Raw genomic sequence first — 16,264 nt, 5'->3', positions numbered from 1 at the left:
TGTGGCCTAATCAAAGCCTTATACAACAGAACAAGAATCTCCCTACTTCTACACATCAGTGTCCTCTGCATCATTCCCAGAAGTCTTTGTGTTGTCTTCACAATTTTGGTGATGTGTCCCCTAAATTTTAGATCCTTATCCACTATCACCCCCAGATCTCTTATTTCCTCTACCTCCAACAATATATTCTCACCAAGCATAAATTCTGCATCCCATCTATGTTTTCCAAATTTTAAAACCTTACATTTTGCAACATTGAACTCACATCCCCATTTGCTTGCCCAATCACTCAATTTATTCAAGTCTTCTTGCAAGGCCACAACATCTTCACTACTCTTTATGGTTCGTCCCAACTTTGCATCATCTGCAAACAACTGAATATCTACATCCAAATCTTTGCCAATATCATTAATATACAAGTTAAATAGTAATGGCCCTAAAACAGACCCCTGAGGCACTCCACTGTGACTTTCCTTTTCCTGGATATCGCATCCCCATACACAACTTGTTGATACCTATCAGATAGCCACTCTCCAATCCAATGCACTAATCTAATATCCAACCCCATCTGCTCTAGTTTGACTGTCAACTTATCATGAGGTACTCTATCAAAAGCCTTTGTGAAAGCCAAGTATATTACTGTGTATCCTTCTCTTCTGTCCAAGGAAGCAGTCACTTTATTGTAATAATTAAGTAGATTACTAAAACATGACCTCCCTTTAGCAAATTCATGCTGTCCATCAAAGATTATACCATTGTTGTCAACCCAACTCTGGATCCTAGATCTCACAAGCTTCTCCAACAACTTAACCACAACACCTGACACAGAGATAGGCCTATAGTTTGATGCTTGAGTTCGATCACCTCCTTTTACTCTTTAGGAACTTGACCAAGTGCAAGACTCGTATTAAAAAAATGTGTCCAGGCAGGTGTCAACTCCATGGCACATTCCTTCAGAATACGCAGTGATATATTATCAAGTCCCACAGCCTTATTTACATCTAGTGTTACCCTTTCTGTCCTCATGAAACATATCATACCCTTCCATCTCTATTCCTGTCAGGATGCCATCCTCATCTAACCATGTCTCACTTATTCTGACAATCTTTGGGTGAACAGACGCAATTAGTGCAACCATTTCATCTGCCTTGTTTCTTATACTTCTAGCATTGGTATACAAACACGACAGCTCATTTCTGGATCTACAGATAGTTCCACTGATACCGCTCACTCAATGTGATCTCTCCATACTGGACTGCGGCCATTTCTCTTTCTGCTTCTTCATTTTAGAACCCTTTTCAATTTCATCTGTTTCCTCTTGATCCGTGCTCATTCCATTTCTTTCCTGCCTACACATGCTCTCACCTCCTCTTGGAGCATCCACCTTTCTCACGCTGTGTACCCCTGTCCACCCTGAGCCTCCCCGTTTCCCTGCTCCTCTTGCACACCCATTCTTTCATTTTCTATACTCATACCACTCACTTCCCCATTCATTTCCACTCCTTCAATCTCTCCTGTCTTACTCTCCTGCTCTTCCACATCACTCCCCTCTCAATCTGATTCATTTTCTCTATTCACTTCTCTACCTTCCAGCAGCAGTCTCTCCAAACGACTCACACCATAACCACCCACATGCAGTCCATCGCTCCCATACAGCTCACTTCATCCCTCAAACTCATTCCACACAGTAACAAACTGTACTCCCATCTCCTCGCACATTTCAGCCAGAATATCATTCATAATCCTTGCTCTCTGCCTCATTTCACCACAATCATACCTAGTCAACATACTGACTACTCTTCCTGTCACATTATTCTTTTTTATCTCTCCAAGCAGCCTCCTGACATTCATTCTGACATGCTCTCTTTGTTCTCTCCCAAATCATTTGTACCAATTTATACAATTAACTGTTTTGCTCACTCCCACCTCATATCCAATGCCTCAATCACTCTACTCATTTTACTGCCTGGAAAACACACCTTTTACATTTTATCCTGTAGCACATCTTTAATAATGCAGTAGCTATACAAAGCCACTCGCTCATCTTTCGTTAACTCTTTCATGCCATCATGATTTATTTTAATAGTTTTGACCTGAATTCTCTTAATTTCATTTCGCATCCATTTCATTTCTTGCATCATCCAATCCAATTCACTTTCCGAATCTCACGACACATTCTCTCTATCATTAAATCTTTCTAACTTTCTAACTCTCGACCCCCTCTTCTCACTTTCCCTCTCATTCATCCTTCTTTGTTTCCGTACTTTTGGTCCAACATACGTCCAACTTTCACTGTCATTCTTCTCACTTTCACTCTCATTTATCTTTCTTTGTTTCCATACTTTTGGACTAACATGCATCCAACTTTCACTATCATTCTTCTCACTTTTACTCTCATTCATCTTTCTTTGTTTCAGTACTTTCAGTCCAACATGCATCCAACTTTCGCCATCATTCATTCTTTTTTCGCTATAATTTATTCTTTCAATTTTTTTCACTTGTGATTTCTGCATCATGCATGCCATTTCTACCTTCATTCGTTCTCTCAATTTTGTTTCTTTCCGCCACACTCTCACCTCACTTTCGTCCCTTTTATCTGTTATGGTTTTCAAATCGCTCTTTTTCTTTTTTCCTGATTTTTTAACATTTTTTCGCCTCTCTTCTCACCATCCTTCTCTTTCAAACGTGTACTCGTGACACAATCGTTTAACACTTTGTCATCAATTTCATATTTGCATTCATCAGTTCCTCATTTAGGTCACACTTCGTGCACACACCCTTATTTGATCCACTCTAAACATCCACAAATCATTTATGTAATCGAAGGAATACATATAACAGACCTCACACTTAACGAAACGACTGAAATCTAAATTAAAATCATGGAATGACAATGCTGCCGCCATTTTTTTTTTTCCCCTGCAGGTTACTAGGTCTAATAATAACTTTTTCGTAATTAAGTTTAGGCAAGAAAAATCCTCCACACTAATAATACCAGTAGCGCACAACATTTATAGCTGCTCTTACTCAAACAATTACGCATATATAATTAATTATTCCTAGAATAACTTATCTCAGTCAGGAGCTCTTCATAGGTACATCCACAGCAATGGCTATAACAAAAATACTATTAATAAAATACTCCATAAAACAACAACAAAAACTAATCTAGATTACAGTAAAACCATAGCCATCCCATACATTAAAGGGTTATCAGAAAAAAATAACAACAGAATCCTACAACATTATAACCTCAATGCCACCTTTAAACCACCCACTAAACTTAAAACCATATTCATCTCCTCTAAGGATCCTCTCCTCCCATTAGCACATCCTGGAGTCTATTGCATCTGCTGCACCTGTAACTTATCGTATATTGGTGAAACAGGACGGACAATCCCTATACTCATGAAAGAACACATTAAATATAACCATTATGGTGAAGCATGCCTCTCAGACCACGCACTCAATACCTTACATCAAATCAACTGGAAAAGCACCTGCTATTTACACTGCACAAAAACATGGTATGAAAGGAAGTTTAAGGAAGCCTGCGAAATCCTGATAAACCACCCATATATCAACAACATAGATGGCATGAAAATTCCAAGGATCTGGATGGCACACATTCAGCGTACCTAATATATATGATCCAGCATAAGTCAGGACTCTAGCCAATCTTCAGCTAGTATTAGAAACTATTCCATTCCGACTGTCTGGAATGTACATGATGTTAATATATGTATATAGATAGAATATAGATAGATACTTGTTGTTGTGCCCAATGTATTTCTACAACCAACAGATAACACTAATAATAGGACTCTAGCGTTGATGTATAATTTATTTATTTATTTTTATTTATTTTTTCTACCAGAGGTCAGGCCAGCAATTGTTGTAGCGGTTGGTCGGTGTCCTTAACAAACCAGTTTGATTGTAGTGTGGCTTGTTTTCTATGTATAGTTGTATGTTCCAGAAGATGACCTTGACATAAAGATCGAAACGTCGAATGTAGATTTTAGTTATATTAAACTGAAGTTTTTATTCAAACATGGTAGTTGTTTTTATAATTTTCAAAAATGCTCCCTCCTATTACTTACAGTTATCCATTAGAGAGAGTACTTCAATTAATAGATGACTCTTTCTCTCTCTCTCTCTCCCTTACTCACTCCTTGCTATTGCTTTCTTAGAAATGCTTTTTTGCATTGTTTTTTCATAGGTATTTCCATGGATGCTGCTTCAGTGAACTAGCCCTCCATTCCCCCTTTTCTCTCTAGTCATGTATGAACAAAAGCAGCTGATATATCCATATTTCTTGTAATCTGACCAGAAATACAGATATAGCAGAGTTGATAATATATAAAGTTGAGGATTCTTTCTTCCAAAGAACCCCTTAACATTATGGTGTCCTTTCATCCTGTCAGAACAATTTCTACCTTCTTTCCTTAACTGAAAACAAGCTTCCTCCCCTCAGCTTCCCAGATATTTATCAGATCTCCATGGTTTGTCTTACTTTCAATATAGTCTACCTGATCTGCAGCTGTCCATCATGAGGAACATAAAGTCTTACACCGAGTATCACGAACTGGAGTAGTCTGGCCTGGATGAATATGCCCTCTCAGCTAAATGTAGGGTTCTTTAGAAGAAATCTTAACTCTTACATAAAAATAATTTCCTTGTAGAATGGTTATACAATGACAGTTATTAGGTCTTTCTACTCCACCTGAATTTAAACAGATTTGATGCCTTTGCTTATCCTCTTTATGGGAAATATTATTGTATCACTCTTCTTTAAATTTCTGATTATTATATTATTATATTATATTATATTATATATATATATATATATATATATATTTTTTTTTTTTTTTTTTTTTTTTTTTTTAAATTTCTAATTTACTTGCCATCTGCTGTCCTGTTTACACTGTAGTGGCACTTTTTAAAATATTTTTTTTTTATTGCATTTTATTTTGTTATCCATTATTAATGTACTGAGAATGCCTTTGATACCCAAGTGAAAATTTTACTTCAGTTAATGCCACTTAAGTTTGAGTTGTCATCTTTAATTTCTAGATTCATGGTTGTATTAATGAGGTGTTGGTAGCTTCAAAACTTCTTATCTTGTCAGCATTTACTGAACAATGTGCACAACAGCTGACCATGTATATGTATTCTGCACAATATGGCTGCTCTTGGGAATTACTGAGGTTGAGTGCCATATCTGAACATCACTAAATGAGCTTCACTAAATGTGATGTTACTGTATTAAGCATTATTTCAAGAGTTTCTCCAAACTTTTCTATGGTTTCTGAGGTCAGTTACAGATCTGTTGTGGGGTAAGAGTGGTGGAATCCATACTCGTGCTAATTAATTGATGGGTCTGCAGGTAGTGGAGTAGTTAGCTGTAAATTACCATTTCCAGTATTTTTGGAAGTATTGAAGTGATAAAAGTGAGATGAAGATTGAGGTAAAAAGAGAAGTTATGTGAAAGTTTAGACTATGAAAAGACTCATATATTCAAGAATCTCCAGTCCAATGTTTTGGTCATAAGCTAAACTTTACACTTGTGTATATTTCACTTTATCTTTAATAAACTCAGAAATGAAAGGCAAATATTAGGTTAAACTTAAGATGATTTTGAAGATTGCCATCTCTACTGTTTGTTTAGCAGTTAACTAATTTTTCTCTATTCCATATAACTTAATTCCAATATCTTTACACCATCCTGTTTTGCTTTTTTATTTATCTATTTCCATATTTCATATGGCATCAATAAGTTATGATAAGTTAATAAAATATTATTTGGTGAAATTTTTCAGTATTATTTAGTTTTAATGTACATTGCAGATTTTAATTAATAACTATTCTCAATCCCCCCTCCCCATGAACTTAATTCTCTTTTTTTTTAATATTTTGTAAAAAAATGAAATGATTCATAGAACACAGAATCTGCTCAAAATATAATTACTATATTGGTATTCATTTTATTAAATGTTTTAGTTAATTAAAGAAGAACCACAGTTAACCAGAAAAGTAGTTAAAGAAAATTCACTGTGGTCATCTTGGTTTGAAAGTGAATCCACTGATATTGACGTAACTGAAGAACAACTTGAAATAATCGGAGAAAGAGAAAAGAGCTTGTGGTCAAAATTAACCTTTGAAGAAAAGGAGAAGCTGTATGAAGGTATAGGTTATCAGGAAGACTCAAAAATTCAAGAAACTCCAGTCCAGTATATAGCTCATAAACTTAACTTTACCCTTGCAAACTGCACTTTATCTTTGATAAACTCAGAAAGGGAGATATTAGTAATTACACTCACTCAGTTCCTGACTAGCATTGAAACAAGACCAGGTGGAAAAGCTTTCAAAATATCTGCAAGAACTGAAAGTTTTGTAGTTGAAGGTGCATCAGTAGAGAATGATCTTGTACCCATCATGACGGCTGACAGCATTACAAGTGGTAAGTATGATAGTGCTTTCTTTGCGTTAGGATTTCTTTTTCTTATTATTATTTTAGAGCTCAATGGAATCATAAGACTCATTGTAAGGGGTTCACCTGAGACAACACTAAGTCTTTTATCATCATCCACTGTTTACAGACACAACTCTCAGGTAATGAGAGGGTAACGTGAGTGTTAATCCATGCCATTACCATTCACTATGCAAAAAGTTATTTTTTTTTTACTTTCTTTCTTACTACTTCCTTTTATTTATTATATTTATTTTATTTATAAAATATCACTTCAGTGTCATTCTGATAAATATCTTGCAACTGCTTAATTGTCTCAATTATCCCCTTCCATTCATTTTCTGTTCACCAAACTCATAGTTTGCAAGCCTTCAGTCTGTCTTCATAACAGACATTGTGCATTCATAATATAATTTTTGTTATCCTCCTCCTCCTCTTCTGCACACTCTCCATGGTGACCAGATCTGAGCACAGAAATCCAAATATGATCTGATCAAAGTTATGTCCTCTAAGAGTGGAGGCTTTGGAAGGCAGTGACAATAATGATTTTGAAAGCATATGGTGTGAGGTAGAGATGGGCAAGATGGGATATTTAGTGGGGGTGTTGCTACAAACCAAAGAGCACAGAGGGTGGGGACCAGGAAATGTTTAGACAGTTGAGCTTGGCGGGTGCAAGAAGAATGATTGTTATGGGAGATTTTAACTACAGCAGTATAAATTGGGGAGAGGAAGATGCATGTAGCAATAAGAGAATGGAATTTCTAGAATTCTTGAGGGACAAATGCTTTAGGTAACATGTAACAGAGGGAACAAGAGGTTCAAGAGTTTTGGATTTGGTCATAGCATCAGAAGAGTTGATAATAACTGAGATGCCATCTCTCCCATCAGTTGGAGAGAGTGGCCATGTGGTTTTAACTTGGAAGATGAATAGACATGCAGGAGCATCAAAGAGATGGGAACATATGTGGAATTATAAGGCAGGTGATTATAATAGTCTTAGACATCAACTTTGGGAAGTTTCATGGAGGGAGGAATTGGAAAGCTGGGATATCATTAGTGCTTGGGAAATTGTGAAAGAATATTTGTTAGCAGTAATAGCAAGCTGTATTCTACAAGTGAAGAAGAGGGCACAATTTGGTTGTAAAGTAGATGACAAACAATATTAAAGAGGAACTGAACTGCATGTGAAAAAAGAGGCTATGGAAGAGATATAAGGAGACAGGTGAAGACCAGATGTATGAAGAATATAAGACACAGGCCAGGAGAGTGAATACTATGGTAAGGAAGGCAAAACTGGAATATGAGAAGCGATTGGCCTTATGATCCAAAGAAAATCCTTGGGAATTGTGGAAGAATAACAATAACACTGTGGGATAAAAATGGGTATAGAGTGTTGTAGAGGACATAGTGGAATTGTTCAATGAACACTTTATTGGTGTATTTCATCCTGGAGGAGTAAATTTTAATACTAGAGGGATAGGGCAGGTTCGAGGTTTAGAGGTGCAAGAGGAGAGCGTGTTTCAAATACTGAGTACTCTTGATGTCAATAAAGCTGTGGGACAGAATGTATTTCACCACGAGTTTTGAGAGAATGTGCTAAAGAACTGACATCTCCTTTGACCTGGCTTTTCAATGAAAGTCTGACTACAGGAAAGGTGCCCAGGGAATGGAAGGAGGGTAAGATAGTGCCACTGCACAAGGGTGGTAGAAGACTGGAAGTGTGTGATTATAGGCCAGTTTGTGTGTCATCAGTAGTTGTTAAGATCTTGGAGAAATTAGTTAGGGACTGTATACAACATTGGGCAGATGAGGGTGATGTTATCTGTGAGAGTCAACATGGATTTGTGAAGGGTGCTCTTGTTTTAGCAATATGCTAGCCTTTTATAATAAAGTTACAAGAGCAGTAGGTGAGGGAAAGGCATATACTGCCATTTTCTTGGATTTAGCGAAGGCATTTGACAGGGTGCCACATGATAAGCTGATATTTAAGTTGCAGCACATGGGTTTAGATGTCAGGGTGGTCAACAGGATTCAGGATTGGCTGTCCGATAGGTATCAGAGAGTTGTGTATAGTGGGGCAATTTCAAGGAGGCAGAGGGTTACAAGGTGGGTCCCACAGGGCTCAGTCCTGGGACCTATTTTGTTTAACATTTATATATCAATAACAATGTCAGTGGATTGCAGGGGGAATATTCAGTTGTTTGTGGATGATGTGAAGCTGGGAAGGATTATTAGTATAGTGCAGATGTGGTAGTCCTGCAAGAGGATTTGAATGAGCTAGACAGATGGGCAAATGAATAGGTGTGTCTTTTTAATTCAGCAAAATGTAAGGTCTTGAGATTTGGGACACATCGATGGGACACTGCATAGTCTATTGGAGGAGCTATACTGGAGGAAGTAGGGGAGACAAGAGATCTGGGGTTGATGATTGATAGAAACCTGAAATTCAGTGGACATATTGCAAAGGTGGTGAAGGTAACATAGAGGATTGCTGCAATAATGAGAAGAATGCTGACCTGCAGAGATAAAAGAGTTATCATTCCGTTTTATAAGACTCTGATCAGACCACACTTAGACTGTTGTTCTCAGATCTGGTCCCCAGGATTTGAAGGGGATAAATTAACTGTGGAAAGGGTGTAAAGGTAGATAACAAAGATGGTTTCAGGATTGTACAAAGTTAGTTATGAGGATTGGCTAAGGGAATGTGGACTGCAGAGTTTAGTGGATAGGAGGAGGAGAGGTGATATGATTGAGACGTTTAAACTGTTGAGAGGTAGTTACAAGGTTGACACTGGGGAGTTCTTTCACTTGGTTGAAAAGTGGGAAGGAGTGATGACAAGGGGCCATCCCTGGAAGTCACGAAAGGAAACTGTGAGCAAGAGGGTGAGGAGTGGTTTCTTTGCATGGAAAGTGGTTGAATCATGGAATACATTGCCTGATAGAGTGGTGAGAGTGAGAATAGTCAATGAGTTTAAGGAGTGGTATGATGGACTTTTGTGTTTCCTAGGAGGGACCTTCCATGATGAGTCTTGATAGACTTGTGTTTCCTGGGAAGGACCTCCTGCGATGAGTCTTTTGACTCCTTGAAGGCCTAAATAATAATGATAATAATAAAAGTTTTATACAATGGAACCTCCACCCTTTTAATTGACTGCAGCAGTTCTCTGGGTTGTCTTCACAACCTTTGCAATATAACCTCTGATCTTCAAATCTATAATCCTCAAAGATCCATTTGCTTTCTCTACTACTTCATCAAGTGAGCACGAAGCATTAGATTTGTGGATCACAAATTTCAAAATATTACATTTAGCTATATTAAACTTCAATCATCGTTCATTTCCCCACCTTCCAGCTTATTTAGATCTTCCCTAGAGAATCCAAATATGCTGGAAAGTGGGCATTGAAAAGCCACCACCACAACCCTCCCAAGCTTCACATCTTGAATCAACTATCTCAATTATGAGAAGGACACTGACCTGCAGAGATAAGAGGATTATCATTCTGTTGTATACGTCTCTGATCAGACCACACTTGGACTATTGTTCTCAGATTTGGTCTCCAGGATTTGAAGGGGATAAATTAACTGTGGAAAGGATACAAAGACGGATGACAAAGATGGTTTCAGGACTGTACAAGGATAGTTACGAGGATAGGCTGAGGGAATGTGGACCGCAGAGCTTGGTGGATAGCAGAAGGAGAGGTGATATGATTGAGACTTTTAAACTGTTGAGAGGTGGTTACAGGTTTGACACTGGGGAGTTCTTTCGCTTGGTTGAACAGCGGGAAGGAGTGATGACAAGAGGCCATCCCTGGAAGTTACGAAAGGAAACTGTGAGCAAGAGGGTGAGGAGTGGTTTCTTTGTGTGGAGGGTGGTTGAACCGTGGAATGCATTGCCCGATGGAGTGGTGAGAGCGAGAACGGTCAATGAGTTTAAGGAGTGGTATGATAGACTTTGTGTTTCTTAGGGGGGATCTCCCCTTGATGAGTCTTGACAGACTTTATGTTCTTAGGAAGGACCTCCCACGATGAGTCTTTCGACTCCATGGAGGCCTGAATAATAATAATAATAATATAATAATAACTAGATTTCTCTCTCTAATCCAGTGACAATATCATTGTAATAAAAAATGAACAATAATGGTTACAGTACTGAAACCTGTAGAATTCCACTTATAACTTTTTACTTCCTGATACTGCTCCCCCATATACAGAACTGATATCTATTAAAAAAAAGCCAGTTACAAATTCAATGCACTAACTGCCACCCTTTCCCCACATCTAAACCTATAGTTTGCAGCTTAAATACCAACTTATCATTTGCCATTGTTATCAAATTCCTTTGTCAAATCCAAAAGAATGACAACATATCTCATTGAAATTTGCTGCTCTTAACCCCATTATAAAAGGCAACCAGTTTACTTAATATTGCTTAGATTTACCCAATTCTGTATATGAGTTTGTGCCAGTTTTTTCAAAGTCTTTAACAACTACAGACCAGTTCCATTCTGCAATTATTTTTTTGCAATGGCACTGTCTTACTCTCCTTCCACTTGTCACAATTTTGCCCAGTTGCAAGATTTTCATTAAACAACCTAGTCAGCATGGTTAGTTCTTTTGCACATTCTCTTTAAATTATGTTGTGAAATCCATTTTATACCACTTTCTTACTGACATTTGGAGTGCTTAGTATTTTGAATTCATCGTCTTTATTCACTTCTTCTTTACCCCTCATTATTCCTCTAGGAATAGAACCTGCTTTACCACAATGGAACACATGAATAAAGTGATCATTAAATAGTGCATCTATGTCATCTGCCTTTGTCTCCTAAATATAATCTCCATCCAGCAAGATAATCTATCCACAATCATATTTTTCTCCTACAGACCACATAATGAAAGAACTTCATGTGATTTTCCTTTGATAGGCAGTCCTAGTATCCTCATATTCTAATTTTTCTCTCATTACTTTATTAATTATTTTCCTTGGCTGATATTTTCCCTGCACTATTGATCTCTCTCTCTCTCTCTCTCTTCCTCCAGATCTTTCATCCATTGTACTGCTCCAAACTGGTTTCCAATTCTATTATAGTTTCCCACCTAATAATTCCACATACATTTCTTCTGCCTTGATTCTTCTGCATACTTGTTCATCCTTGTAGTCAGAACTACATGGTCACTCTCACCAGTTAGTGGCAAGTATGACATCTCACTCATAATCAGGTCTTCTGATGCTATGACCAAGTACAAATATCTAGTGTTTCCTCCACCCCACAATCCTCCTGTTACTTTCCCCCACGTATTGCCTAAGACACTTTAAGAAATCCAAAAATTCAGTTCCTTATTACTTTATGCTGCTTTCCTTTATTTATAATGGAAAGTGATCATTAGTCCCCCATAATGATCACTCACTGCAAACCTACACACACACACACACACACACACACACACACACACACACACACACACACACACACACACACACACACACAGGCTAATATATACATAAAAATTCATATTACCATCTAGCACAAAAACTAAGAGTCATCAGCACCCTCAAACACAGAGCTCTAACAATTTGCTCCAATCATCAAGCTCTGAACCAAGAATTTGAAATCATTAACCAGACATTTGTAAAAAAAATGGCTACAATAAAAAAAAAAACAGTTCACAAGATCTGCCATAAAAATGCCATTAAAACCAGAAAATTACAAGAATGCCCTAGCCATATCCTACATAAGGGCATTTCAGAAAAAAATAGATAGAACAGTACTTAAATACAATATCAAGATAACCTCCAAACCTTGGAGGTTATCTTGATATTGTATTTAAGACACTTGACACAAGACACAAACATTGGAGGTTATCTTGTCAAAATTAAGAAATTTACTTAGCTCTTCCATACCTTGCTCACCCAGGGGTTTAAAAAATTCACTGTACCTGTAACCTACCTTTTATAGGTGAAACAAGCCACACCATCCCAATTAGAAAAGATGAACACAAACACTGCAAATACCTCCACTATGGTAAAACAAGCCTGTCATACCACACACTCCAAAAATGTCACAGAATTCCAAGAATTTGGAGAACCTATCTTCAACCCATAAAGCATCCAGAACAATCCCAGACAAGAAAATTTTAATGCGAGAGGACTTTAGAAATTGTCTAATGTAGTCCAGTTTTTTTTTTTTTTTCCCACCAGAAGTCATGTTAGTGGTAAATGATTAACAACATTTGGTGGATGTACCTAAGAAGAGCTCCTGATTGAGATAAGTTATTCTAGGAATAATTAAGTATATATGCATAATTGTTTGAGTAAGAGCGGCTGTAAACGTTGTGCGCTACCGGTATTATTATTATGGAGGATTTTTCTTGCCTAAACTTAATTACGAAATCATTATTATTAGACCTAGTAATCTGCAGGGGAAAAAAAAAAATGGCGACTGCATTGTCATTCCATGATTTTAATTTAGATTTCAGTCATTTTGTTAAGTGTGAGGTCTGTTATATGTATTCTTTCGATTACATAAACGATTTGTGGATGTTTAGTACGAATGGAAGCAGGGTCTATGTGCAGCATGACCTGAACGAGGAACTGATGAATTCAAATAGGAAATTGATGACAGAAAGTGTTAGTAACGAGAATGTCGTGGGGAACATGAGTGCACATTTGAAAGAGAAAGAGAGGCAAAAGAATGTTAAAAAATCAGTAAAAAAAAGAAAAAGAGCGATTTAAATTGAAAACCATAATGGATGTTAAAAGGGAAGGAAACAAAATTGAGAGAACGTTTGAAAGAGAAGGATGGTGAGAAAGAGAGGCGAAAAATCAGTAAAAAAGAAAAAGAGCGATTTTAAAACCGTAATGGATGTTAAAAGGGACGAAAGTGAGGCGAGAGTGGTGGAAGGAAATGAAATTGAGCGAACGAATGAAACTAGAAATGGCGTGTGCAAAAATCGAAAGAATGAATGATAACGAAAAAAGAATGAATGATGGCGAAAGTTGGACGCATGTTGGACAGAAAGTATGGAAACAAAGAAAAATGAGTGAAAGTGAGAAGAATGATAGCGAAAGTAGGATGCATATTAGACCGAAAGTACGGAAACAAAGAAAGATAAATGAGAGTGAAAGTGAGAAGAATGATAGCGAAAGTTGAACGTATGTTGGACCAAAAGTACGGAAACAAAGAAGGATGAATGAGAGGGAAAGTGAGAAGAGGGGGTCGAAAGTTAGAAAGATTTAATGATAGAGAGAATGTGTCTCGAGATTTGGAAAGTGAATTGGATTGGATGAGGCAAGAAATGAAATGGATGCAGAATGAAATTAAGAGAATTCAGGTTAAAACTATTAAAATAAATTATGGTGGCACGAAAGAGTTAACGAAAGATGAGCGAGTGGCGTTATATGGTGACTCCATTATTAAAGGTGTGCTAGAGGATAGAATGCACAAGGTATGTTTCCCAGGTGGTACAATGAGTAGAGTGATTGAAGCATTGGATATGAGGTGGGAACGAGAAAAGAGTAAATAGTATTAATTGGTACAAATGATTTGAGAGAGGACAAAGAGCGTGTCAGAACATATATCAGGAGGCTGCCTGGAAGGATGAAAGAGAATAGTGTGACAGGAAGAGTAGTCAGTGTGTTGCCTAGGTATGACTGTGGTGAAATGAGCTGGAGATTAAGGATTATGAATGATATTCTGGCTGAAATGTGTGATGAGATGGGAATACAGTTTGTTAATGTGTGGAATGAGTTTGAGGGATGAAGTGAGCTCTATGGGAATGATGGACAGCATTTGAGTGGTTATGGTGTGAGTCGCTTGGAGAGACTGCTTCTGGAAGGTAGAAAAGTGAGTAGAATGAGAGAGAATAAATCAGATCAAGCGGGAAGTGATGTGGAAGAGCAGAAGAGTAAGTTAGGAGAGATTGAAGGGGTGGTTATGAATGAGGAAGTGAGTGGTATGAGTATAGAAAATGAGAGAATGGGTGTGAGAATGAGGAACAGGAAAACGGGGAGGCTCAGGGTGGACAGGGGTACACAGCATGAGAAAGGTCTGAGAGTAGGTGAGAGCATGTGTAGAAAGGAATGGGATGACCAAGGATCAAGAGGAAACAGTTGGAATTGAAAAGGGTTTTAAAATGAATAAGCAGAAAGGGATATGGCCCCAGTAGAGCATTGAGAGATCACATCGAGTGGGTGGTATCAGTGGAACTGTAGATCCAGAAATCAGCTGTTGTCTTTGTATACAAATGCTAGAAGTGTAAGAAACAAGACAGATGAAATTGTTGCATTAATTGCATCTCTTCACCCAAAGATTGTCGGAATAAATGAGATATGGTTGGAAGAGGATGATATCCTGACAGGAATAGAGATGGAAGGGTATGATGTGTTTAATGAGGATAGAAGGGGTAAAAAGGGAGGGGGAGTGCTATTGATAATAGAGAAAGAGTTATGTCCATACAAAGTAGAGAAGCAAGAGGGAAATAGTGCCAGTGGTTTTGAAGCAGCATGGTGTGAGACAGAGGTGAATGGAATCAAATACTTTGTGTGTTGTTATAGACCAGGTAATGTGGATGGTGGTTATAGTGAAATGTATAGTCAAATTAGCCAAGCAAATAAGAAAAGGGTAATCATTATGGTAACCATAATTTTAATTATGGCAATATAGACTGGAATGATGAGATAGCAACTGGAAGTAAAGAAAGTGAGTTTCTTGAGTTTTTGAGGGATAACTACCTCAGACAGTATGTAACAGAGGGCATGGGAGGATTAAGGGTCTTGGATTTGGTCATCTCATTAGAGATGTAATTATTGTCAAATCATCCACCAATTGGTGAGAGTGACTATGAGGTGATTACCTGGGTGGTTGCCAGCAGTGAGATGACCCTTGTGAGAAAAGGGTATATGTGGAACTACAAGGGCAGGTGATTATGAAGAGCTCAGAAGACAGCTTGCTGGTGTAGCGTGGAATGAGGAGTTAGCTGGAAAAGAGATCAATACAGCTTGAGGGATTTTTAAAAACTATTTAGTAGATGCAATGTCTAAATGTATCCCAAGGGTGAGAAGGTTAAATAAGGTAGGTGTGAGATGGATGAATAAAGCGATTAAGCATGCGATACAGAGAAAAAGTGCATTGTGGAGGCAGCACAAGAGAAGTGGAAATAACCAATTTCATGCGGTCTACAAAGACCAGGCAAGGAGAATGACTTGCTTGGTGAGAGTAGCTAAAGAGAGGTATGAACAGCAGTTAGCCAATGAAGCCAAAAAGAATCCTAGGCAGTTCTTTCGATATGTAGCCAGCAAAAGAAAGAATGATTATGGAAGGATGATATTGATTGGAGAAAATGGTATAAAGACAGCTGTTGCAGAATATGTGGTGGAGATACTTAATGAGCAGTTCATAAAGATCTTTCAATCTTGTGAATGTGACTTCATGGAGAGACTGAGAGCAGCTGATGATGGGGTGGAGAGACTGACTGTAAGTGAGCAAGAGGTGTTTGGGGAGTTGAGTAAACTAGATATAAATAAGGCTGTGGGACTTGATAATATATCACTGTGTATTCTGAAGGAATGTGCCAGGGAGTTGACACCGCCCCGACATATTGACACAGGAGGTGATATTGAATTCATGCATCAGCAAATTAGTGCAATGAGTGCAGGGTAAGTGATTATTATTTTAGATTTTAATTATGGTGATATCATTTGGAAGGAGGAAATATCACATGGCAAAAAGGAAATGGAATTCATACATCTTCTATGAGATAATTACTTGAAACAGCACATAACTGAAGGGACACTA

At 37.7% G+C, this 16,264-nt stretch overlaps 1 protein-coding gene across 10 annotated transcripts in view; it reads left to right on the top strand.

Annotated features, from left to right (window-relative positions):
* The window catches only part of LOC150104358 (intermembrane lipid transfer protein VPS13A-like), a 2,072,875-nt gene that overhangs the window by 682,562 nt on the left and 1,374,049 nt on the right, over positions 1–16,264 (top strand). For all 10 annotated transcript variants that reach the window (XM_090396324.1, XM_090396319.1, XM_090396320.1 and 7 more), the window contains one exon: positions 6,001–6,460. In XM_090396324.1, the coding sequence (XP_090252450.1) occupies positions 6,001–6,460 (460 nt within the window). The remainder of the gene's footprint in view (positions 1–6,000; positions 6,461–16,264) is intronic.

Source organism: Typopeltis vanoorti, chromosome 8 (assembly GCF_054136105.1).
Source record: "Typopeltis vanoorti isolate ZY-2024b chromosome 8, IOZ_Tvanoo_1.0, whole genome shotgun sequence".
Lineage (NCBI taxonomy): Eukaryota > Metazoa > Arthropoda > Arachnida > Uropygi > Thelyphonidae > Typopeltis > Typopeltis vanoorti.
Note: the sequence above shows the minus strand (reverse complement) of the source record. Positions and strands in the feature narration are given on the sequence as shown.